The 25,939-nt window shown below is 51.9% G+C and overlaps 1 protein-coding gene and 1 long non-coding RNA gene across 3 annotated transcripts in view; one reads left to right on the top strand and one right to left on the bottom strand.

Moving 5' to 3' along the window:
- Nucleotides 1-2,218: 2,218 nt before the first annotated feature.
- LOC307212024 overlaps nucleotides 2,219-25,939 on the bottom strand; it is a 448,212-nt gene continuing 424,491 nt past the window's right edge. Inside the window, exon 4 of the long non-coding RNA XR_013836737.1 lies at nucleotides 2,219-2,332. This is a non-coding gene — a long non-coding RNA (uncharacterized lncRNA). The remainder of the gene's footprint in view (nucleotides 2,333-25,939) is intronic.
- KIF3C (kinesin family member 3C) overlaps nucleotides 16,459-25,939 on the top strand; it is a 45,570-nt gene continuing 36,089 nt past the window's right edge. The window contains exon 1 of one of the 2 annotated variants that reach the window (XM_079968625.1): nucleotides 16,459-18,398. In XM_079968625.1, the coding sequence (XP_079824751.1) occupies nucleotides 16,989-18,398 (1,410 nt within the window). In that variant the 5' untranslated portion in view covers nucleotides 16,459-16,988. The remainder of the gene's footprint in view (nucleotides 18,399-25,939) is intronic. The other variant, XM_079968624.1, reaches the window with a different exon arrangement.

Raw genomic sequence — 25,939 nt, 5'->3', positions numbered from 1 at the left:
TGTCAGGCCAGGAGATACAGGGAATGGCAGGTGACACCTTTGGTGATCCCTCGTAGCCAAGGAAGACAGTCTTCCATGAACACGGTCTTAACAGTGAGTCCGTAAGTGCCTGTGAAGGCCAATACTGGATCCACACGTTCTTCCATGGTGGAGACATAGGTTTCCAGACAGGAGTTGATTATGGTCAGGGTTTGCCACACGTGCCTTTCTCTTTGCACATTTCTCCCTTTAGTCCTGAGTTCGAGTGTCTTCAAAGCCCATGACACCTTTGGTAAAGGCTGTTCTCCAATTTATGTCTGAAGCTACAGCTGCACGAATCTTAAAGGTAAAGGTAAAGGGACCCCTGACCATTAGGTCCAGTCGTGGCCGACTCTGGGGTTGCGGCGCACATCTCACTTTATTGGCCGAGGGAGCTTCTGGGTCATGTACAGCTTCTGGGTCATGTGGCCAGCATGACTAAGCCGCTTCTGGCGAACCAGAGCAGCGCACAGAAATGCCGTTTACCTTCCCGCCAGAGCGGTACCTATTTATCTACTTGCACTTTGACGTGCTTTCGAACTGCTAGGTTGGCAGGAGCAGGGACCGGGCAATGGGAGCTCACCCCGTTGCGGGGATTCGAACCTCCTACCTTCTGATCAGCAAGTCCTAGGCTCTGTGGTTTAACCCACAGCGCCACCCGTGTCCCGAATCTTATTTGCCCCCAAATGGAAAGAAGATGTTGCAACGAATGAAGAATGGATGCTGAAACTAATGGACTCTGCAGAAATGGCAAAGCTTACTGGAAGAACAAGAAATCAAGACACTAAACATTTGTAAAAGAATGGAAATGGTTTATTGAATATTTACAAATAAACTGTAAACAGATTAAGACATTGGCAGGATGATTGTAAAAACCTGCCGTTTCAAAAATAAATATGAGAACAGATGATTAAAAGATTAAGTTAAGATAACTTGGAGCATGCAGAGAATTTGAAAATAGATGCAAGGAACCACAGAAAGAGGGAGAAGGAAGTCGAGGTTCATAATGTTAGAATTATTGGAGAACCATTGTTGTAATGTATATAAATAAAATTAAAACTAAGATTTTTAAAAGGATCCTGCTTCCTTTATTTTTCGGAGCTGCTCGCAGGTGCCCCTTTAGAAGAACCCCCTCCCCTTTCCCAGGCCTGGAGGGGAGAAGAGCTGCCTTCTCACTGAGTCCTTGCAGGGGAACAATGTCAAGAACGGCTGCCTGATAAGGGACCTTTTAGATCAAAACATTTCCATGGATAAATCTATTAAATGTTGCACATGCCCTCTGCTTTAAACACAACTGTACACAAGGAAATGCCATTTCTTTAAGTGGGATTCCTCGGAAGGTGGTGAACTCTCCATCACTGGAGGTTTTTGGATGAGCACCTGCCAGGGATGCTTTAGTTGAGATTCTAGTATTGCGGGGGGTTGGACTAGATGACCCCTGGGATCCCCCAAACTCTGCAATTCTATGATTCTATAAACAGGATGAAACACTAGCGTGGCTGCTGTCAGTCTCAGATGAGTCAACTGCCCTGGATAGGTGTACTTAATACTTTCTTTTGCCTTATTTTATATCTGTTTTTCTGTTTTTCATGTTGTTTTGCAATACTGAAAACAATAATAATAATAATAATAATAATAATAATAATAATAATAATAATAAATTTTATTTATACCCTGCCCTCCCTGGCCAGAGCCGGGCTCAGGGCGGCTAACACCGATAAAATCACAGTAAAAACATAATAGGGGGGAAAAGAGGGGGGGCAATTTAAAATACAGGTTAAAATGCAGTTTAAAATGCAGTTTAAAAGTAGCTGATAAATCAAGACCACAAGGGGAGGGAAACATAAGGGAAACATTATTACACATTATTACACACACATACAAAAATCTCAGGTTGTTTTGAAGTGAAGTGCCAATTTGCTTAGAGAAACCATGGAGGGTGAGGGGGGTGTTTCACCCTCCCCCAAGCTGTTTTCCTGACCCAGATCCCCCATGTATTTTGAGTTGGAAAAGCAGCACAGGAGGGCAGGGTGAGGCCCTCCCTCCCCAGAACCTGCTCTGTTCTGTTCCCCCTGCACCCCAATTCCTCCCACATCAGCTGTAAAGTACTGTGATGGCCTGGGACTCGGGCTCAGACTCGGAACCAGAGGAGTCTGAGTCCGCACCAGATCCTTTGCCTCAGGCAGCACCTGAACTCTGTTCTGGAGCCTGATCCTGAAGGGTCCCATTCTGCACAGGTTCCCCTGCAACAAGCACCAGCTGGGCCGAGTCAGGGGCCTGAGCCTGCCCTGGCTCCAGATGCGGGGATGACCTCCTTGCCTCCAGCTGGGCCATCGCTCACAGCTGCTCCACTGCCGGTTGGGTCAGGGGAGGCTGAGGCGGTCTCTGGGTATAGTCACCCACTGATGTCTCCCGAGCTGCAGAGGCTCAGGTCTGAGATAATAATAATAATAATAATAATAATAATAATAGTAGTAGTAGTAATAGTAATAATAATAATAATTTATTTATACCCCGCCCATCTGGCTGAGTCTCCCCAGCCACTCTGGGCGGCTCCCAATCGACTGTTAAAAACAATCCAGCATTAAATATTCAAAACTTCCCTAAACAGGGCTGCCTTCAGATGTCTTTTAAAGATGGGATAGCTGCTTATTTCCTTCACATCTGAAGGGAGGGTGTTCCACAGGGTGGGTGCCACCACCAAGAAGACCCTCTGCCTGGTTCCCTGTAACCTCACTTCTCGCAGTGATAGAACTGCCAGAAGGCCCTTGGCGCTGGACCTCTGGACCTCAGTGTCCGGGCAGAACAATGAGGGTGGAGACCCTCCTTCAGGGATACTGGGCCTTTGAGGCCATTTAGGGCTTTAAAGGTCAGCACCAACACTTTGAATTGTGCTTGGAAATGTACTGAGAGAAGGAGAGACCTGAGTACTTGCAGGAGGAGTTCTCGCCTTTGGGCGAAACAGGGAGATGAGTCGCCAGGGGATCAGGACCGGCCGTTACCCCGACAGAGATAAAAGGCTGTCGGACCCTGCCCCAGGTTGTGGGAGCAACATTGCTGTATGCTAGAACCTGCCTGAGACCCTGTGCCTGACCTAGCCTGGTTTCCTGCCTCGTGTCCTGCCTTGGCCCTGTTGGACTGACTCTTCGCAGAATCCTTGGATTCGGGACCGGACCTGGACCGTGTTACTTGGGTTACCCCTGGGCCCAGCACAAGTACAAAGAAAAAATCTGGGAGTTTCAGCCAGCGAACTTCATTTCTCCACACACATACACAGTTCTTGTGCCGACAGGATCATCCTTTCTCCTTGCTCTGCATCCTTCACCGTTTGAGGAGACTCCTGTGTGTCCCCTGAGCCCAGCCGCTTAAGCAGCCCGTAGATTAACCTTGCCTTTCTTCCCAAAGCCTCGCGATCCTCTTCTCTTTTTCTTTCTCTCCCTAATCTCATCCTCCTTTCTTCCCAGCAGGCTTAATGCTCCGGAGCCTTATCTGCGATTCCGCTCGCTTTCTTTCCGCCCCAGCATCATGCGCTCATGCTCCTTCTCTGGGAAGCAGCCAAAACCTGCCCCTTTCTTTCTGCTGACTCAGCCAAGACTTTAAATCGAGCTCTTCTCATCACGCTTATCAGTTTCTGCAGCTTACTGGGTTGCCTGCCTCTGTTTCAAGCTACTCCCATCTCTGGCCTGACTTCTTTTGCCCACCTAATTCCTGCATTGCAGGGGCTGGACTAGATGGTCTCTGAGGGTCCCTTCCAACTTTCCAATTCTACGATTCTAACTGTGTTTTGAGGTTGTACATACCTTCCAACATTTCTCCAATGAAAATAGGGACATCCTATTCCATAATAATTTTACTACTTATACCCCACCCATCTGCCTCTTAGCCACTCTGGGCGGCTTCCAATATATTCACATACACACACACACAAACACACACACAGAGTGGTCACTCGGGTTGCGAACATGATCCGTGTGGGAGGCACGTTCACAACCCACAGCGTTCGCAACCCACAGCAGCGCATTCAGTGCTTCTGCGCATGCGCAAAGCATGATTTAGCGCTTCTGCGCATGCACAACTGCCGAAACCCAGAAGTAACCCATTCCAGTACTTCCAGGTTTCAGTGGTCCATAACCCGAAAAAACACAACCTGAAGCGTTTGTAACCCGAGGTGTGACTGTACAGTGGTACCTCGGGTTACATAAGCTTCAGGTTACAGACTCCGCTAACCTAGAAATATTACCTCGGGTTAAGAACTTTGCTTCAGGATGAGAACAGAAATCGTACTCCAGTGGCGTGGAGGCGGCAGGAGACCCCATTAGCTAAAGTGGTGCTTCAGGTTAAGAACAGTTTCAGGTTAAGAACAGACCTCCGGAACGAATTAAGTATTTAACCCGAGGTACCACTGTATATGAACAAAACATTAAACATTTTTTAAAAGTCCCTATACAGGGCTGCCTTCAGATGGCTGAGGGGCTGGATAACTCCATAACCTCCAACATTTCCCCTACTGTCAAATCAGAAACAGGAACAGCTTCTGTAAACAGGGACAGCTTCTGCATGTTTAGCCTGGAGAAGAGGAGGTTAAGGGGTGATATGATAGCCATGTTCAAATATATAAAAGGATGTCACATAGAGGAGGGAGAAAGGTTATTTTCTGCTGCTCCAGAGAAGCGGACATGGAGCAATGGCTCCAAACTACAAGAAAGAAGATTCCACCTAAACATTAGGAAGAACTTCCTGACAGTAAGAGCTGTTCGACAGTGGAATTTGCTGCCAAGGAGTGTGGTGGAGTCTCCTTCTTTGGAGGTCTTTAAGCAGAGGCTTGACAACCATATGTCAGGAGTGCTCTGATGGTGTTTCCTGCTTGGCAGGGGGTTGGACTCGATGGCCCTTGTGGTCTCTTCCAACTCTTCTATGATTCTAGGATTCTATGATTCTATGAAATCTGGAACTGTCCCTGGAAAATAGGGGCCCTTGAATAGGTCTGAATCAGATAAGTGCTGGAGATATAATGAGGTTGAGGGTATGTTTTATCATATGTGGTGGACTTGTAAAAGGGTAAAATAATATTGGGAAATGATATATAATGAATTGGGGGGAAATGTTTAAAAGCACCTTTCCAAAAAACCCTGGAGTCCTTTTTGTTGGGGATAATTCAGATGGAAATTCCCAGGTGCCAAAAAAGACTATTTATGTATGTTACTACTGTACCCCTTGTCTTGTTAGCCCCAAAATGGAAAATGAGCAAGGTCTAAATCAAAGAAGAATGACAACTTAAAGTGATGGAATATGCATATGCAACTTGCAGATTTAACATATAGAATAAGAGAACAAGAAGAATATACGTTTCAAGAAGACTGGAAAATGTTTCCTGTACTGAATATACGCGTGAAGATTGTGTTTCTTTAAAAATACTGGCAGCATTAAGATAAATTCAGCAGTTTAAATAAGTTTTGATGGAAGCAGTAAGGGAATACTGAATGGTTTAGTAACTTTAGTTCATGTGAAATATGCAGGGATGTATGGTATGCAAAATGAACTACGGGAACAGATGGAGGGAAGTCATTGACAGGGCCGTCTTTAGCATGTGCACCACCGGGGTGCAGAGATCCGCACAGCACCCCCAAATTTAGTTTAGCCCCCAAATTCACTTTTATTATGCTTATGTCAGACACCACGCTTACACCTTATCTTATCTATGAAAGAAGAGAGAAAAAAGAAACAAACTTTTTTATTTGCTCATTTATTTACAATATACTTATACTTAAGTATGAGGATGCGGGTGGCGCTGTGGGTTAAACCACAGAGCCCACGATTTGCCGATCAGAGGGTCAGCGGTTCGAATCCCCGCAACTGGGTGAGCTACCGTTGATCGGTCCCTGCTCCTGCCAACCTAGCAGTTCGAAAGCACGTCAAAGTGCAAGTAGATAAGTAGGTACCACTCCGGCGGGAAGGTAAACGGCGTTTACGTGCGCTGCTCTGGTTTGCCAGAAGCGGCATAGTCATGCTGGCCACATGACCCAGAAGCTGTACGCCGGCTCCCTCGGCCAGTAAAGCGAGATGAGCGCCGCAACCTCAGAGTCGGACACGACTGGACCTAATGGTCAGGGGTCCCTTTACCTTTACAGGCGTGCTCTGTGGCGGCCACTAAGAGGAGGATATCATGAGAAATGTGAAAACTGCTGCTGTTTCCTCCTCCTTCCTGCCATCCACCATCACCTGCGCACGCAGCCGGCCAGCCGGCCGAGCCTCACGCTCTCTCTGCAGCCACGTCGAGTTGTTGCTATGGCTATGACCACCATTCCAGCACCAGGCAGGCGCCATGTGATGGACCCGGTGATGGCTACTTGGCGGGGAGTGGGGCGGTGATCGGTGGCGGTGGCAGCAACCCCACAGCACCTGTGCGCACTTCACCGCGCTGCCACCTTGGTTGCGCCAAAGGCCACCTCGTCCTCCACTCGCTCGCTCACTCCTCTGTCCTCTCACCCACTGCCTTCGCCAACACAGCCCGTGCCAAGCAGAGCTTAGGCAGTTTCAGTGGCAGGTCCTTGGAGCTTCCCAGAATTCGGCGCCCGGGTGCCCCACACCCCTTGCACCCCCGGGCAAAGACGGCACTAGTCATTGATTTCAGGTTGTTTAAATGAATGTTTTAAAGAAATGAATGTTTTTTAGAAAATTTAATAATTTCAGTAGAACTGAAATAAACCTCATAAAGGGAAAACACAAGAAATTTATTGGATCATAATATCAAAATGAATTAAAAATGTATATTTAGGACTATTGTTGAACAATATTTGTAAATGAATATAGACAGACAACAAGAATTGTATATATAGAAATATTTATTTGTTTACAGACATTTTATGGAAAAAATGGAAGAAGAACAATTACATATAAAATGAACAAAGACAATGCGAAAAGTTAAAGACGACATAAAAAAGCCGGAAGAAGGAAGGAGAGAAGTCAACTTGGGAGAGCAAGAACAAATGTGAAATGTATGTGTATGTATAGTATGTAACTAAAAATTCAATAAAGATCATCTAAGATTTTTTTTTAAAAAAATAAAAATTATATATATAGGGACCTTTGGAGGGTCTGTGTTCTGTCTTCCAATGAAAACCACCCCCTGGGTTCTGCCTTTCCTTTCCCCCAAACTGTTCTGTACTCCTTCACTGCAGCTATTTCTAGATCCTTTCTAGATGCAGAATTGCTGAAACCCCCCCCCACCATTGCCCCCCCCAGCCCACCCTCCAGATGTTCACTGCCTATTTGGCCAGGTGTCTGTTCTAGTGCAGGGAGGGGGTGAGGCTGGTGCAGAGAAGCCTGTGCTAAAATTAGGCCGTGTGCAGCGAGGATGCAGGGCCAGCCCAGCGCATCTGCTAAAAGTGTTTTTGGAAGGAATCTAAGGCCTGGCTGGGAGCCACCCATGGCAGGATGCAGAGAGGAGAGTCAGATAGTGTTGCTTCCGGGCGAAGGGGGGACGCCAAGGCCCCCGGGGTCAGTTTACAAAAGGCCAGGCCGCTTTGCGGCGGAGGGAAAAGAGCCACAGAGGGCAGCTGCCTTCAGAAAACACGAACCTCCAAAAGTGCTGAAAACCCAGACTCAGCTGGCCTGCCGTTGGGGGTGACGACTCTTCATCAGTTCCATCTCCCGACTCCCCTCCAGCCCTTCCCCCAAGCCGTGATCCTGGCCCCAGTTTCCCAGGTGCAAATGAGAGTGCCAGAAGTCCTGCAGCAGCTGGATCCAAACTAAGGAGACCCAGATGATCCTGGCAGCAGCTGACCAGATGCCTGGTTGGGTAAAAGGAAATAAGCAACCTCAGAGCATCCGTTTTGCTAGCTCAGTATGGCCTGCACCAGCCTTCCCCAGACTTCCAGATGAAGCCAGCATACCCTGACTGGCAGCAGCTTCCTGGGGTCTCAGGCCGAGGACCCCACCCCCAGCTCTTGGAGGTGCCAGGGATTCTGCCTCTGAGCTGTAGCCCAGCAAGAATTCTAGGAAGCAGGAAAAACGTTTCCTCCATTTTGTGCGTCTGAGGAAATGGCTTGTTGTTTTTGTCCATGGAGTTTTCTTGGCAGGGATACTGGAGTGGCTTGCCGGTTCCTGCTCCAGGTGGATCACGTTTAGTCAAAACTCTCCACTATGACCTGTCCATCTTGGATGGCCCTTCGCGGCATGGCTCAAAGCTTCTCTGAGTTCTTCAAGCCTCTTCACTACTGCAAGGCAGTGATCCATGAAGGGGCTGAAGAATTGATGCTTTTGAATTCTGGTGCTGAGGAGACTCTTGAGAGTCCCATGGACTGCAAGAAGATCAAACCTCTCCATTCTGAAGGAAATCAGCTCTGAGTGCTCACGGGAAGGACAGATCCTGAAGCTGAGGCTCCAAGACTTTGGCCACCTCATGAGAAGAGAAGACTCCCTGGAAAAGACCTTGATGTTGGGAAAGATGGAGGGCACAAGGGGAAGGGGACGACAGAGGATGAGATGGTGGGACTCTGGTCCATGGGGTCACGAAGAGGTGGACACGACTAAACGACTAAACAACAACAAACTAAATGGCTTGTATGTGGAATGAAACAGAATGCTGTTATTATAACGTCAGGGTCGTGGGTTTGAGCCCCATGTTGGGTGAAAGATTCCCAAATTGCAGGGGGTTGGACTATATGACCCTCATGGTTCTTTCTATGAATCATTTAACCATCGCAGGTTCACAAAAACACCTCACACCAATTCAAAACTTCATCTTTGTTATTGACATTTTTGGCTGCAGTGTCGCAGCCCCGGTGGCCATTCAATCAGTTGGCAGCTGCAAGCAGGAGAGGTGGAATCTGTTCTCATACCCAGAACCCCCAAATGACAGGACTGGCTGGACAAAGAGGGGTGCTGGGAGGCACCAGCCAGGGAACCCCCAGAGGAAGGCTCAGAGCCAGGGAGTTGGTGGTGGGACATGGAAGAGAGGTCGAAGGGAGAAGATGGGGAGGAGGGGCTGGATGCTGATGTGGCAACAGGGTTTAGTGAGCAAGAAGAGCCAGTGACAGGGAGCAGTTCAGACTCCGAGGCTGAAGCAGAGGAGGGGGGGGTCAAGAGGCTGCTGGAGAATTCCGGGAGTCCTTGAACCCCCTCCTGGGTGATGGCACATGACTTTTTACAAACAGCTTTGAGGTGTGTGATATATATATATATATATATATATATATATATATATATATATATATGATTTCTTATTTATACCCCGCCCATCTGGCTGGACTTCCCCAGCCACTTTGGGCAGCTCCCAACAGAACATTAAAAACACAATAAAACATCAAACATTTAAAAATTCCCTAAACAGGGCTGCCTTCAGATGTCTTCTAAACATCAGATACAGTGGTACCTCGGATTACAGACACTTCAGGTTACAGACTCCGCTAACCCTGAAATAGTACCTCAGGTTAAGAACTTTGCTTCAGGATAAGAACAGAAATTGCGCGGCAGCAGCACAGCGACAGCAGGAGGCCCCATTAGCTAAAGTGGTGCTTCAGGTTAAGAATAGTTTCAGGTTAAGGACGGACCTCCAGAACGAATTCTTAACCCAAGGTACCACTGTAGTTGTTTATCTCTTTGACATCTGGTGAGAGGGCATTCCACAGGGCAGGCGCCACCACCGAGAAGGCCCTCCACCGGGTTCCCTGTAACTTGGCTTCTTACAGAGAGGGAACCGCCAGAAGGCCCTCGGAGCTGGACCTCAGAGCAGAACGATGGGGGTGGAGAAGCTCCTTCAGGTATATTGGACCGAGGCCGTTTAGGGCTTTAAAGGTCAGTACCAACACTTTGAATTGTTCTTAGGGCTAGTAGGCACCCACAGCCCTTTCTTTCTCCATGAATTTGTCTAATCCTCTTTTCAAGCCTTGGGGGCCATCGCTGCCTCCTGTGGCGGGGAGTTCCACAGTCCTGCTTGCTGGTTTCTCACAGGCATCTGGTTGGCCACTGAAAACAGGATGCTGGACCAGATCGGCCACCGGCCTGATCCAGCACAGCTCTTCTCATGTTCTTATGCTCTGCCTTCACCCCGCTACACATACATCAGTTATTTGTTTCCCTGCTCCTAAATTGGTTCCTGGGAGGGTGCATTAATGCTCTGCTTCCTTATGGCACTGGGGCAGCTGGCTTCATGCTGATTCCCATTCCAGCACATGGCGGGGGTGGGCAGCAGGAGCACGGAAGCTGCGATGCCCCTGCCAGGTGATCTGCGGTTGCTCCTTCCTGCCAGTCTGCGTTGGATCACCCACGGAGCCTCACTGATCCGCCCCCCCCCATCCTTCCTCTTTCTAACTCCCACATTTGGCCCCAGTCCCAGAAGGCAGAGTCAACTGAGGACACGATTCCCCCCACCCCAGCCCTCCTGCTCCCCTGGTGGGCCCCTGGTCATGCCACCGGACTTTGTCCACAGCCCTCTGGCCATCATTGCAGCTCCCACCCAGGGCTTTGCTGTGCCAGCCCCAGTTTACATTGGAGCACATTTCTGGAATGCGGTGGTTAGGAAAAGATACCTGCCCCCACCTCCACTCCCCAAATAATTAATTAATTGATTAACGGAGGGGATAATCTCCTCTTCTGAGGAAGCACACGGGGGGTGGGGAGACTTGGCTGGGTTTAATCCCAACTGCAAAACTCTTTGCCAAGCACCCCCACACCCCCTTGGTAGCAGGGCCAGACGCCAGTCCCACCCGGGAGAAGACCCCTCCGCACCCAATGCTGGAATGATACTCAACAAGGTCTGATGCAGAGGCCGCCCCCCCCCCCCACGGTGGGCCAGGCAGGGAGAGGAGTGAGAGAGGGAATGAAGGGTTGCCCTTGCAGAACGACCACCATAGCTCAGGGGGCAGAACATCTGCTATGCATGCAGAAGGGCCCAGGTTCATTTCCATGCATTTATTTCATGAAATTTATATACTACCTTATTATATATATAGCTGTCTCCCAGCTCCATCTGGTACACAGGATGAGACCCTCCCTGCTCGCAGACTGTCTGGCTAGAGTGATGCATGCTCTGGTTATCTCCCGCTTGGACTACTGCCATGCTCTCTACATGGGGCTACCTTTGAAGCTAAATTGGAAACTACAACTAATCCAGAATGCGGCAGCTAGACTGGTGACTGGGAGCGGCTGCCGAGACCATATAACACCGGTCTTGAAAGACCTACACTGGCTCCCAGTACGTTTCCGAGCACAATTCAAAATGTTGGTGCTGACCTTTAAAGCCCTAAATGGCCTCGGTCCAGTAGACCTGAAGGAGCGTCTCCACCCCCATCGTTCAGCCCAGACATTGAGGTCCAGCTCCGAGGGCCTTCTGGCGGTTCCCTCATTGTGAGAAGTGAGGTTACAGGGAACCAGGCAGAGGGCCTTCTCTGTGGTGGCTCCCACCCTGTGGAATGCCCTCCCACCAGATGTCAAGGAAATAAACAGCTATCTGACTTTTAGAAGACATCTGAAGGCAGCCCTGTTGAGGGAAGTTTTTGAATGTTTGGTTCTATTTTAAATACAGTCATACCTCGTGTTATAGATGCTTCAGGTTGCGTTTTTTTGGGTTACAGACCTGCCGAAACTTGGAAGTACTGGAATGCATTACTTCCGGGTTTCAGAGGTTGCGCATGCGCATAAGCGCTAAATCGTTCTTTGTTGTTGTTGTTGTTGTTTAGTCTTTTAGTCGTGTCCGACTCTTCATGACCCCCTGGACCAGAGCACACCAGGCACTCCTATCTTCCACTGCCTCCCGCAGTTTGGTCAGACTCATGTTTGTAGCTTCGAGAACGCTGTCCAACCATCTCGTCCTCTATCGTTCCCTTCTCCTTGTGCCCTCCATCTTTCCCAACATCAGGGTCTTTTCCAGGGAGTCTTCTCTTCTCATGAGGTGACCAAAGTCTTGGAGCCTCAGCTTCAGGATCTGTCCTTCCAGTGAGCACTCAGGGCTGATTTCCTTCAGAATGGAGAGGTTTGATCTTCTTGCAGTCCATGGGACTCTCAAGAGTCTCCTCCAGCACCATAATTCAAAAGCATCAATTCTTCGGCGATCAGCCTTCTTTGTGGTCCAGCTCTCACTTCCATACATCACTACTGGGAAAACCATAGCTTTAACTATATGGACCATTGTTGGCAAGGTGATGTCTCTGCTTTTTAAGATGTTGTCTAGGTTTGTCATTGCTTTTCTCCCAAGGAGCAGGCGTCTTTTAATTTCGTGACTGCTGTCACCATCTGCAGTGATCATGGAGCCCAAGAAAGTAAAATCTCTCACTGCCTCCATTTCTTCCCCTTCTATTTGCCAGGAGGTGATGGGCCCAGTGGCCATGACCTTCGTTTTTTTTTCGGGGTTTTTTACGCACGCGCAAAAGCGCCGAATTGCAACCCGCGCTTGTGCAGACGCACTGCTGCGGATTGCGAACGTGCCTCCAGCATGGATCACATTCGCAACCCGAGCGTCCGCTGTATTCTGTTGGGAGCTGCCCAGAGTGGCTGGGGAAACCCAGCCAGATGGGCAGGGTATAAATAAATTGTTGCTGCTGTTGTCACATACCCTCCAAGTGCCCCTATTTTCCAGGGACAGACCCGGAATTACAGAAGCCATCCCAGTTTCTGAGTTGATCCCAGAATGTCTTGCTTCTCCTTTTTTTCTCCCATCCGTGTCTCGGAGAACATGGGTGGGTGGGTGAAAAAAAGGGAGTCCTGTTTGTACTGAAAATAAAACCCCCGCACCCAGTGAAGGAAGTGGTGAATCTGGAACACAAAGACCTCCCTATCATCATGAAGGAAAAGGTCACCCATCGACTGGCGATGAAGCGGGAGCGACTGCAACTTCCCCTCCCTTCCCAATGTGCTGACTTGGTAGCAGGAGGGGGGGCGGCTGGGTGACGGAGTGGGAACGCAGCCTCTCCCGGGCTTAACTGTGCCTGGCAAAGGGGGTGGGGAGGCGGCCCTGGCACTCCTCTCCTGGGATTCAGGCTTCCACAGGCTGGCTTCATCCCTCGCCCAGTTCTGCCTGCCGACACTTGTCTTTTTCTGGGTGACTGCAAATGTCTCCTTGCTCTCTTGCCGGGGGCTGGCACAGCTCTCCCTTGAAGCTGGGGAAATTAATAATAATCCAGTGGATGCTCGGGCTGCGAACGTGGTCTGTGCGGGATGCACATTCGCAACCCACAGCATTCGCAACCCGCAGCGTCGCGTCTGTGCACGTGCAGGTTGCAATTTGGCGCTTCTGTGCATGCGCAAACCGCGATTTAGCGATTCTGCGCATGCGTGACTGCCAAAACCCGGAAGCAACCCATTCCGCTACTTCTAGTTTCCGGCAGTCTGTAACCCGAAAAAACGCAACCTGAAGCAGCTGTAACCCGAGGTATGACTGTAGTAATAATAATAATAATAATAATAATAATAATAATAATAAATAATTTATACCCTGCCCTTCCCGGTTCAAAAACCGGGCTCAGGGCGGCTAACAACAAAATTAAAACACTTTAAAACACTTAATTATAAAAGCAGCATAAAATACAGTATTAAAACATGAATAACAAAAAATTTCAAAAATCCATTAGATAATCCCCAGGGCTAGCTGGCTGAATTGGTCCTACTTGGGCCAGCGAGGAGACCAGGGGAGAATTAGCTGTGGGGTCTCAGAGCGGGTGATCTTCATAAATGGGGAGGGGGAGGGAAGAGAAGGGAAATTCTCTCTGAAAAGTCAGGATTTTGCTTTCCAGGAACCCAAAGCGGAGAGTGTGCCAAACTCCAATTTCCCAGAAGGCTCAGCGGCTGGGGCAGTGTGCCGGGTGTCTCAAGAGAGTTTTTTCTCCAAGGCTAGACCACCGAGCGACCCAGGCACTCTCACCTTTGCCCCTCGCCTCTCCTGTCTCTGAACTTTGAATGTATTGTGGGATTATTGCAGTACCATTTTTGGGGAGCTGTTTTTAGGCTGATTCTGCCCCCCTCCTGCTTTGGTTGATGTTGTTTGGCATGGGAAGGGCTGTGGCTCAGTGGGCAGGCAATCCACTCTTCATGAAGAAGGGCCTGGGTTCAAGTCCAGCTGGTATCTCCACTGCTGCCAATCAGTGTAGGCAACACTGAACTAGGTGGACCAGCAGCGCCCAATGCTCCTATGTTTGTTTTTATCAGTGATATATATAGTAAATACGTGTGTGTGGTATTTATTGTTCGAAGATATACAAAAGTTCGTACCCAAGACAAAGTATTTTTTTATAATACACTGAAATAAAAGAAATGTTTAATTGAAAAGGGAATGGAGTTGGAAAGAAAAAATAAAAAGGGAAAGGAAGGAAGAGAGAGAGAGAAGAAGAAGAAGAATTAATTTAATATTATTATAACAGTGGTATATTTTAGTGATGACAATGATGGTGTACCATAAACCACCCTGAACATTTCTGCTGAAGGATGGTGTGTTTGTGTGTGCTTAAAGGTAAAGGTAAAGGGACCCCTGACCATTAGGTCCAGTCGTGGCCGACTCTGGGGTTGCGGCGCTCATCTTGCTTTACTGGCCGAGGGAGCCGGTGTACAGCTTCCTGGTCATGTGGCCAGCAGGACTAAGCCGCTTCTGGCAAACCAGAGGAGCACACGGAAACGCTGTTTACCTTCCCGCCGGAGCGGTACCTATTTATCTACTTGCACTTGGACGTGCTTTCGAACTGCTAGCTGGGCAGGAGCTGGGACCGAACAACAGGAGCTCACCCTGTCGCAGGGATTCGAACTGCAGACCTTTTGATCAGCAAGTCCTAGGCTCTGTGGTTTAGACCACAGATAAATAAGAAAAGCTTGTTTTTAAATGCTCCGCAACCTCCAAACATCCTCCCCCCACGTTGCCTCTGCTGCTACAGAGAAGGCCTGAGATATATGTGGAGGAAAACTGCTGTGGGAAATGCAAGGGCAATTCTGATGGCATCTCCCTCCCTCCTTACATTAATTAATGTTCCACCGGTAAACTTCACCTGCCCTTTGAACTTCTGCAGGAGAAATTCACGAGAGCACAACGGGAACCTGGCAGCAGGATCAGATCCAAGGCCTACAGCGGCCATTCGCCTTCCTGGCGGATCATGCCTTGTGAGTGACACCTGCTTGTCTTTTCCTCTGCTGCAAAACCCAGATCAACCTGTTTCCCGCACTCGCCATGATAAGGCTGCCAGCCTGGCATCAGGGTTCACAACCCCCAACATGCCAGCCAAGGGAGACCCATAAATGATGGTGGTGTTTTAAAGGGGCACCCAGAGGAGAGGCCACATGCACAGACTGTGCCCAAAATATGCCCAGAGACAATCATTCAGTCCTTACAACAACCCTGTGAGGCAGTTGAAGAACCTAAGCTGAGGTGAGGACTGGCCCCACGTCACTCCATGGTCAAAGGATGGGATTCGAAACCCGGTCTCCTCCAGGTCAGTTCAAAGTGTTGGTGCTGACCTTTAAAGCCCTAAACGGCCTCAGTCCAGTAGACCTGAAGGAGCGTCTCCACCCCCATCATTCTGCCCGGACGCTGAGGTCCAGCTCTGAGGGCTTTCTGGCGGTTCCCTTGTTGCAAGAAGCCAAGCTACAGGGAACCAGGCAGAGGGCCTTCTCGGTAGTGGCGCCCGCCCTGTGGAACGCCCTCCCTTCAGATGTGAAGGAAATAAGCAGCTATCGTATCTTTAAAAGACATCTGAAGGCAGCCCTGTTTAGGGAAGTTTTAAATATTTAATGCTGTATTGTTTTTAACACTCGATTGGAAGCCACCCAGAGTGGCTGGAGAAACTCAGCCAGATGGGCGGGGTATAAATAATAAATTATTATTATCACAGTGGTATATCGGGTTACATACGCTTCAGTTACATACGTTTCAGGTTACAGACTTTGCTAACCCAGAAATAGTGCTTCAGGTTAAGAACTTTGCTTCAGGATGAGAACAGAAATCGCGCAGCAGCGGCACGGCGGCAGCGGGAGGCCCCATTAGCTAAAGTGGTGCTTCAGGTTAAGAACAGTTTCAGATTAAGAACGGACCTCCGGAACGAATTAAGTACTTAACCCGAGGTACCACTGTAGTATTATTATTATTATTATTATTATTATTATTATTGTTATTATTACAGGTCCTAGGAAGAGCACTCTAGCCACTACAGCCCGCTGCCGGCTCCCCCCCTTCTCAGCCCCTGCTCGAGCGGAGCGCTGCCCATCCTCGCCCATCCTGGCAGGCGCGGCCTTGGGTACCAGTCGCCGCGCATCCTCTCCGCCGCTGCATCCCTCCGGCGCGCAGCCGGCAACAAAGGCTGGACTCCAACCCCCGGCGTGCTTTGCGAGGCATGGGCGGGGCCAGGCGGGCAGGAGGGGCTGTGGTGGGCGGGGTCTGGGGACAAGAGGGAGACCGCCCCTCCCCCTCCCTCCCGCCCCCCCCCCGCCCCGCTCGGCAGCATCAGCATCTCGCCCCTCCCTCCTGTTTTGCTCCTTCATTCTCTCGCATCCGCGGAGGCAGCAGCTGCTTCTGCTGAGCTGCAATGAATGAGGCTCCCGCCCGGGGAGCCCGGAGCCTTGCCCGGCCGCGACGCCGCCTGGAACCGCCGGTGGGTCTCCTCGGGAGGAGGCGCGGGCACTAGGCGGGCAGCCAGGGAGGCAGCTTGCCCCGCGCGAAGGTAGGAAGCGAGGCCAGCCGGCCAGCTAGCCAGCCCCCTCGCTCCAAAACAAGATCTCCCCCCCCCCGAGCCCTGCCCAGCCTTGCCCAGCAGCGGGATGCGCCAGGATGGGTGGCCCTGGGCGCTCCAGGGCTGCGGCGGGATGCCCGGAGCGGGTCACGCCTAGCCGCATCCATTGTGCCCAGCGAGGGGACCGCTAGCCGCCGCTGCAGCAGCCTCCTGTCAGCAGCGGTGCCAGTGTCGCAGCAGCAGCCCCAGGGAGGAGAAGCCCCCATGCCCAGCCCGCCCCCCTGACAGCCACAGGTCGAGGGGGAGCCCGCCAGGGGCAAGGGAGGCGCCATGGCCACCCGACCGCCCAAGAGCAGCGAGGCCCTGAAGGTGGTGGTGCGCTGCCGGCCGATGCACCGGAAGGAGGAGGCAGCAGGCTACGAACGGATCCTGGACCTGGATGTCAAGCTGGGGCAGGTGACTATCCGGAACCCCAAGGCCTCCCCGGGGGAGCTGGCCAAGACCTTCACCTTTGACGCCGTCTACGACGCCAGCTCCAAGCAGGCCGACCTGTACGACGAGACCGTGCGCCCGCTGATCGACTCGGTACTGCAGGGCTTCAACGGGACCATCTTTGCCTACGGGCAGACGGGCACGGGCAAGACCTACACCATGCAAGGCGCCTGGGCCGACCCGGAGAAGAGGGGCGTCATCCCCATCTCCTTTGAACACATCTTCACCCACATCTCCCGCTCGCAGAACCAGCAGTACCTGGTGAGGGCCTCCTACCTGGAGATCTACCAGGAGGAGATCCGGGATCTGCTGGCCAAGGACCAGAGCAAGAAGATGGAGTTGAAGGAGAACCCCGAGACCGGCGTCTACATCAAGGACCTGTCCTCCTTCGTGACCAAGAACGTCAAGGAGATCGAGCACGTCATGAACCTGGGCAACCAGGCACGCTCGGTCGGCAGCACCAACATGAACGAGTACAGCTCCCGCTCACACGCCATCTTCGTCATCACGGTGGAGTGCAGCGAGGAGGGGCCCGACGGAGAGGACCACATCCGCGTGGGGAAGCTGAACCTGGTGGATCTGGCCGGGAGCGAGCGCCAGAGCAAGATGGGCACCCAGGGGGAGCGCCCCAAGGAGGCCTCCAAGATCAACCTGTCTCTCTCCGCCCTGGGCAACGTCATCTCGGCCCTGGTGGACGGCAAGAGCACCCACATCCCCTACCGGGACTCCAAGCTCACCCGCCTGCTGCAGGACTCCCTGGGCGGGAATGCCAAGACCATCATGGTGGCCACGCTGGGCCCGGCCTCGCACAGCTACGACGAGAGCCTCTCCACGCTGCGCTTTGCCAACAGGGCCAAAAACATCAAGAACAAGCCACGGGTCAACGAGGACCCCAAGGACACGCTCCTGCGGGAGTTCCAGGAGGAGATCACCCGGCTGAAGGCCCAGCTGGAGAAGAGGGGGATGCTGAGCAAGAAGAGGAGGAGGAACAGCCGGAGGAAGAAGTCGGCCGGAGGGGAAGGGACCCCCGAGGCGGAGGACGGAGAGGAGGACGGGGGTCTGGAGAAGGACATGAAGAACTACCTGAAGGAGCAGGAGGAGAGGCTGGAGGAGGAGAAGGCAGCCATCCAAGACGACCACAGCCTGGTGAGCGAGGAGAAGCAGAAGCTGCTGCAGGAGAAGGAGAAGATGATTGAGGAGCTGCGGAAGGAGCAGGAGGCCACGCAACTCCTGGCCACAAAGTATAAGGTAAGGCTCGGACGTTTCTAGGTGGCGCTTTGCACATGCACGCAGCGACTGCGCAGCCCCCACACCAGCCCTGCACGGCTGGGCCTTGTATTCATGGAATCGTAGAATGGTGGAGTTGGAAGGGACCCTAGGAATCCCCTGCAATGCAGAAATCATAGTTGACAGACCCCTGACAGATGGCCACCCAGCCTCTGTTTGAGACCACCTTTTGAGGGAGACCGGTCCACTGCTGGACATCTTATTGTCAGAAGGTTCTTCCTCATGTCGAATCTCCTCCATTGTCATTTGAACCCATTGCTTGGGGTCCTTCCTACAGGAGAAAACAAGCCTGCACTGTCTTCCATATCTGGCTCTTATTTCATCTTTCAGTCTCCTCTTTTCCAGGCTAAACCTACCCAGCTCCCTCAAGTGTATCCAGGCCCATTACTCAAGTGAGCAAGCAGGGGGGTGGGACAAAGACTCCGCAAAGGACATCCAGGCTGTCTTCAAGGCCACATGCACGATGGTTGAAGGAAGGCAGCCCTTTGGCAGCCTTGCCCACTTCCCCTCCCAATGCTCTCCCTTCCATTGGAGGTGAAGCCAGTGTTCTGGTTCCCAGTCCTGGGAATGTTAACTATCTGAGGAATGGTGGGATCCTGCACCCGGCGGCTCTGCGGACCCACGGCTCATGTTCCGCCTGCTGGGCCGTGCACCTGGGTGTCCAGCTTGCGCTGGCCGCAGTGGCGGCTGGGCCTGCTACCTCGGTTTCTGTGCTGTCACGTCTGAGATTCCTTTGCAGGGGCTGTCAGGGGCTGCTCCATCTGGCCTCCTCGCAGTGGGAGTGGCTGAGCCGAGGGGGCAACAAAGCCCAGGAGGGGGTCCGGGGCTAATCAGCTCCCGCCACACAACAAAAGCAGCCACGCAGAAACCGCCACATCCCTCTCCGTGTGGAGGTGACCTCCTGCGCACGCATTGGCCAGCCTGAGGCAGGAAGGGAGCCGGCTAAGAGGACCCCCCTGCCCGTCCAAGGGGGTCTCCTTTTGTCTCTCCAAGTGGCTGTTGACAGAAGCCGCCGCTGTCTCCCTGCCTGTGGCATCTTCTTTTCCCGCAGCCCCTCAATTTTGGCACCTAATACCCCCCCCTCCCAGATGGATACCCTGTTCAAATAAATGGGTCTGGGGTGCAGCTGGGGGCTCCTGTCCCCTGGACCTGCCTTTGGCTGTGGACAAGCACAGCGTGTCACCCTGAGTCAGCCACCCCCCCTGCCCCCGGGGGTGGGAGGGAGGGAGGAGCCCCTCGTGGATGAGGGTGTGTCTCAGGCTTCCCAGCACTGGCCCCCCCAGCCCAAGACTTGGCCTCCAGCCCACTCTGGTGACAGATACCTGCCATGGGGCGCTGGCCACCGTGAGACAGGCTCTGTGCTGTCCTCTCTGGGGTGGCGCTGGGGGGGCACAAGCCCAGGTTTACAGGGAGGTCCAGGAGAGAAGGCCGGGGTCTCGGCGCCCAGACTCCACTCCTGGAGACCCTTGCTCTGACACACTGAGGTTGTTCCCCTCTCCCAGAGAATACAAGGATCCAGTTCTGCAGAAACCCGCACAATTTCTTTCTTTTAAAATCATTTTTATTGATTTTCCAATGAAAAACATCCAATTAAATATCCAATCAGAATTTGTTGTTGTTTAGTCATTTAGTCGTTTCCGGCTCTTCGTGACCCCCTGGACCAGAGCACGCCAGGCACTCCTGTCTTCCACTGCCTCCCGCAGTTTGGTCAGACCAATCATAATACTTCAATTAAAATAAAAAACTTAAATTAAAAAGGTCAAATTATAGTCCTAATTATGTTTATTAATTTCTCGGAGCTCCCCCCACAGTCTCTGAAGCTCATCTCCTGCTTCTCCTGAAACCCCGCACAATTTCGTGCTGATAGCAGCAGAGTCGGGTCCCAGGCTGGCCTGCTTCCCCGCCCAAAATAAACGCAGCATTTAAAAAGTTGCTGGATCAGGGAGAGCCAGGCGGAGACGCTTACCCTCAAGGAAGTTCACTGCATGACCTTGCGTCACTTGCTCTCGCTCAGGCTGGCCTACCTCAGGAGGCCGTTGTGAGGATAATAGGTGTGCGTTTGTGTGAGACCCTTCCGCCTCCTTGGAGGGAGAGCAATAATAAACAAAAGATGAATTCTCCTCACATTCTCCTCCGAGAAACCCTATTCCACACACCCTGCTCTCTCTCTCTTGTCTTCAGACGCATGTGTAGGCCAAGGCTTGATTTGATCATGTGAGCAGGGACGTCTTTAGCATATGCGCCACCGGGGTGCAAAGATTCACCCAGCACCCCAAATTTAGTTAATTTCGTGTGCACGGCGCCGTTGAGAATGACAAGCGCCGTTGTTGAGTCTGAGAAGCGCCACTGTTGTGAATGACAAGTGTTGCTGCTAGCGCGGCGCATCTTTGGTAAATAAGCGCACAAAGTTGAAAGTCCTTTAGTGAAACAGTAGGTATACATTTTGGTAATACCTAGGTATATATGTATTTTGTTTTTCTAGCTTGATTATTTCATAACAGGAAGATAGTTAAGGGGAGGGACGAGGGTGGTGCTGTGGGTTAAACCACAGAGCCTAGGGCTTGCCGATCAGAAGGTCGGTGGTTCGAATCCCCGCGACGGGGTGAGCTCCCGTTGCTTGATCCCTGCTCCTGCCAACCTAGCAGTTCAAAAGCACCTCAAAGTGCAAGTAGATAAATAGGTACCACTCCGGCGGGAAGGTAAACGGTGTTTCTGTGCGCTGCTCTGGTTCGCCAGAAGCGGCTCAGTCATGCTGTCCACATGACCCGGAAGCTGTATGCTGGCTCCCTCGGCCAGTAAAGCGAGATGAGCACCACAAACCCAGAGTCGTCCGCGACCGGACCTAATGGTCAGGGGTCCCTTTACCTTTACCTTTTAGATAGTTGAGAGCTTAGGCAGCTTCAGTGGGGATTGCCTGGCGCTCCCCAGAATTCAGCGCCTGGGTTCCCTGCACCCCTTGCACCCCCAGGTAAACACATATGAGAGCCTCATAACAAAGAGGGTGTCTCTGAGCATGGCCAGAGTGCTTCCCCCTGGACCCGCTTTGTGGATTGTCCACATGAGCTCTGCCTGATTGGGACCCTGCCGGGTCTGTCCTCCCTTGTCCCCCCACAACTCCCAGGGGCTTGCCTGGGGGGCTCCACCTGAACCAGAACAGAGCAGGAGCTCAGCCGCACAACCTGCACCCAGGACTCAAAGCGTATTCTCAGTCCTGGGACCTAGGAGGCGGAATCATGCCTCTGAGCATGCACAAACCACTGGCCCATCTTGGCCAAGTAACCGGCACAACTGACCTAGGAACACTTAATCGCGGCTTCGCTCTTTACGCTCTCAGAAGCCCTACAGGATGAGGGTGAATTTAAGCGCGCACTGACTCCCTTGCCAACCTCCACCCATTGCCTTAAGCAGGGAGGATCATGATCCTGCTTCTCCACCCTCCCTTGCTTCTGACTTTGCAAAAGGGTCTGTTGCATGATGGAAAAAAATCCTCTTGGATGTGTCGTTTTTGAGGGCTGGAGAAACTTCCCTGAACGGAGAGGGATTTCATTTGGCTCTGCTCACTGGTGTGGTGACAGTCCTCTCTGCACACGCCCAGAGGCACTCTCTTCTAGGTCCTCTGGGAGTCTTCTTGGCACTGAAAGCTGAGCCGTGGAGATGCTTGAGAGAGAATGCTGTATTATTTTACTGTTGTTAGCCACTCTGAGCCCAGCTTCGGCAGGGGAGGGTGGGATATAAATAAATTATTATTATTATTAGAATCCAGGGCCCCTCTGTGGATTTGTGAGGGGAGAAGGCAGTGTGGGGGACAGGGTGGCATGCCTGGTGAGGTAGAGCTCAGAGGACTCGGAGCACGCGCAGAGTGCAAAAACTGGCCCGTGATTAGGTGGGACCTTGGAGAGGGGCTAATGAGCCACAGCAAATCGGGGGGAAGCGAGTTCTGTGGCCAGTGGTCTTCCTTGCCAGAGCATTTCTCAGGTAGGAGGGTGGAAGTTTCCACTGGGACTGCGGCAGGGCAAAGGGGTTAGGCCTCACCCACTGTCAACACATCCGCATATTTCCAATATGAGTGCAAAGAGTGATATTTAGCCTGGAGAAGAGGAGGCTGAGAGGGGACAAGAGAGCCATCTTCACCTGTGTGAAGAGCTGCTCCATGGAAGAGGGAACAGGCTTGCTTTCTCCTGCTCCGGAGGGTAGGACTCGAACTCACAGCTCACTAGAAAGGAGATTCGGGCTGAACATCAGGGAGACCTTATTGGGGGCAAGAGCTGTCCGACAGTGGAACGGTGATGACCTCTCCTTCCTTGGAGGTCTTCAAGCAGAGGTTGGGTGGCCGCCTGTCAGGGATTCTTTGGCTGTGATTCCTGCATTTCAGGGGGTTGGACTAGATGTCCCTTGGGGGCCCCTTGCAAACCCATTCTTCTGAGAGAGGCAGGGTTTTGGTGGGGTACAGAGTGAGGCCTTCCTTGCCACCATTTCACCTCACGACATTCCCAGATCTCCTGCCCAACCACCTCATTCCTCTAGGATGCTATCCTTGAACCCATCTCTGGATCCTGGCAGCGGTTTCTCAGTGGTGAGAGACATGCCCTTTGCACATGCCCAGGGGCACTCTCTTGCTTGTAGTTTCTGGGCTCGGCCAGGCTCATCCTTGCTTCAGCTTCCAGAGGGAGCTTGCTGCTTCCGGCTGACCCCTTGCAGCTGCACAGGAAGGGGGGCAGAGCCTGCATGAATGGCCCCCTCTGTCCGGCACCCTCGCTCCCCCCCCAGTGAACAAGGACAATGCCATTAGCGAGGGGCAGGCGTGGGCTGAGCCTTGGGAATCAAGGGCCCCCTTGTCTTTGGATGGCGACGGAGGCGGCTTTGCGAAGAGAGGGGTGGGAAGGGGGTCACGCAGGGAAACCAGTGGGGCTCCAGCAGCCCTCCAGCTTCCCAGACCCCTATCTGGGCTGGTTGGGTGTGTCATCTTTAACCCCCCCCCCGCCATGGGAGTCCTGGGGAAGCTGCCCTCTCTCAGCCCCCACGGTGTGGGGAAGAGCAGAGCAAGTGCGCTCAGAGCGTTGGACACGAGGGACCCGGGTTCGAATCACCGCTCAGCCATGGAGCTTACCTTGGGCTAGTTGCCCACTTTCGGCCTTGCCTGCCTCACAGGGTGGTTGTGGGCATTCAGTGAGGAAGGGGGGGGACCAGGGGCTTCTGGGAGGAAAACGTGAGAGAGAAACATGGTGAATGAATGAATATTATGGGCTTCTCCTGGCAGGGGGAGATGGGGAGGGCTCATCTGCCCCCGCCCCCTGGACAGGAGGGTGAAGGGGCTGCCAGGAGCCCCGCGTGACCAGCTGCAAATATAGTTTATTGACTCACAGAATTGTAGTCAGAGGGGACCCATAGGGCCATCTAGTCCAACCCCCTGCAGTGCATGTTTAGGAAGTCAATGATGCAGTGTCAGAGTCAAGCCAATGCCCCAAGGATTTCCATGTCAGGTGTGTTTCACCCCCCCCCCCCAAAACATGTGTTTCCTCCTCCAACTATAATTTCCTCCTCCAACAATAATAATAATAATTTTATTTATACCCCGCCCTCCCCGGCCAGAGCCAGGCTCAGGGCGGCTAACACCAGTAAAATTACAGGAAAAACAAAACAGGAAAAAAAAATAAAATACAGGTTAAAATGCAATTTAAAATACAGCCTCGTTTAAAAAGTCAAAACCGTAAGGGGAGGGAAGCATAAGGGTCAGACCGAGTCCAGACCAAAGGCCAGGCAGAACAGCTCTGTCTTGCAGGCCCTGCGGAAAGATGTCAAGTCCCGCAGGGCCCTGGTCTCTTGGGACAGAGCGTTCCACCATGTCGGGGCCAGTGCCGAAAAGGCCCTGGCCCTAGCTGAGACCAATCTAACCACCTTGCGACCTGGGACCTCCAAAATGTTGTCATTGGTGGACCTTAAGGTCCTCCGTGGGGCATACCAGGAGAGGTGGTCCCGTAGGTACGAGGGTCCTAGGGCTTTAAAGGTCAAAACCAGCACCTTAAACCTGACCCTGTACTCCACTGGGAGCCAGTGCAGCTGGTAAAGCACTGGGTGAATGTGATCCCGCGGCAGGGACCCTGTAAGGTGCCACACATTCTGCACCCGCTGGAGTTTCTGGGTCAGCTTCAAGGGCAGGCCAGCTTAATTAATTCCCCCCCCCCTTCACCCTAAGGTCCTAGGAGAAGCCCCCATGTCCTTGAGACAGCCAATCCAGAGGCTCATTGGGGAGAAAAGGGGGGGAAATATACATTTCACAAAGAAAGCAAAGGTAACAGATCCAGGCCTTGCAGAGGATGGAACACGGGGTGCCTGACTCAGAGTAGCGCCACTTCTCTAGGGCTGCTGCCATCTGCGCAGGGCAGGGAGGGAGGACAGCAAGCTTCTTCACAGGGAAGTGTGAAGGGGTTCCCTGGCTGGAGGGACGTGAATGGCAGGAACCCCTGCTGCTCCCCTGGGGATGCTTGCTGCTCGCCGTAGGTGAGCAGATGAGAAGCCAGCTGTAAGCCTCTGCTGGTGGGCAAAGCGGCCTCCGCAAAAGGCTGCCTTTCTTTTCTTTTTCTTTTTTTAAATAAGTTTTTATTAAGATTTTAAAGATTACAGAAAAAACAAGAAAAAATAATAACAATCAAAGAAAAAAGAAAAAAACAATACATATAAAAAAGAAGAAAACATCATCAGAAAACAGAAGAAGAAAAACAAAAAACCAATCCAACATCACTCCAGGGTTATAGGCCAGTGGCTAAGTAGGGCGGAGCATGCAGGGAATGAACCCGGGTCCTTCGAATCATAGCATTGGAAGGGACTCCCAAGGGTCATCCAGTCCAACCCCCTGCAATGCTAGAGTCTCAGCGAAAGCATCCATGACAGACAGCCACCCAGCCTCTGCTTAAAAACCTCCCCTCCACACAGAGCAGGTTCTCTTCTTGGAATAACAAGAGCTTGTCAGCAAAGAGTTTGAAAAATCAACAAATACTTTCTCTTTTCCCATAGCCTCTTTCCCCCCCATCTGTGGCTCAGGTGTTAAGACACCTTTGTGTTCATTTTCCATTTGCAGGATTTGTGGCACTGATAACAATGGTGTGCTTTTTATTTTGAAAAAAGTGTGTGTGTGTGTGTGTGTGTGTATTCTTACTACCATCTTATGGAGAAATCATTTCTGAGCAGGGATCTTGAGAAACACCATTGTGAGAGGCGCCTGACCTAATTTTGACAGCGAATGGGGCGAGAGTTGTACTGGTAGGCAGCATAGCCGAGCTTCCTCCGGGAACGACTCTGTGAGGCTTGGGAGATGTGATTCTTCCTGGCAGAACAGTCTGGTGGAGCAGGCAGCGGCAGTATCCTGATAATGGCAGCGGGAGGGGGGAGAGGATGGGGGGGGACAGTGCTGGGCAACAAAGACCATCTCCTCCTCCTCCCCCTCCATTTCGCTGGCATTCAAACGGAAGGCTGTTGTTGTTGGACAGCTTTCGGCTCTGCTCATA

Source organism: Podarcis cretensis (assembly GCF_951804945.1).
Source record: "Podarcis cretensis genome assembly, chromosome: 3".
In the NCBI taxonomy this organism is placed as follows: domain Eukaryota; kingdom Metazoa; phylum Chordata; class Lepidosauria; order Squamata; family Lacertidae; genus Podarcis; species Podarcis cretensis.
This window is presented reverse-complemented; position numbering and strand designations above follow the sequence as displayed.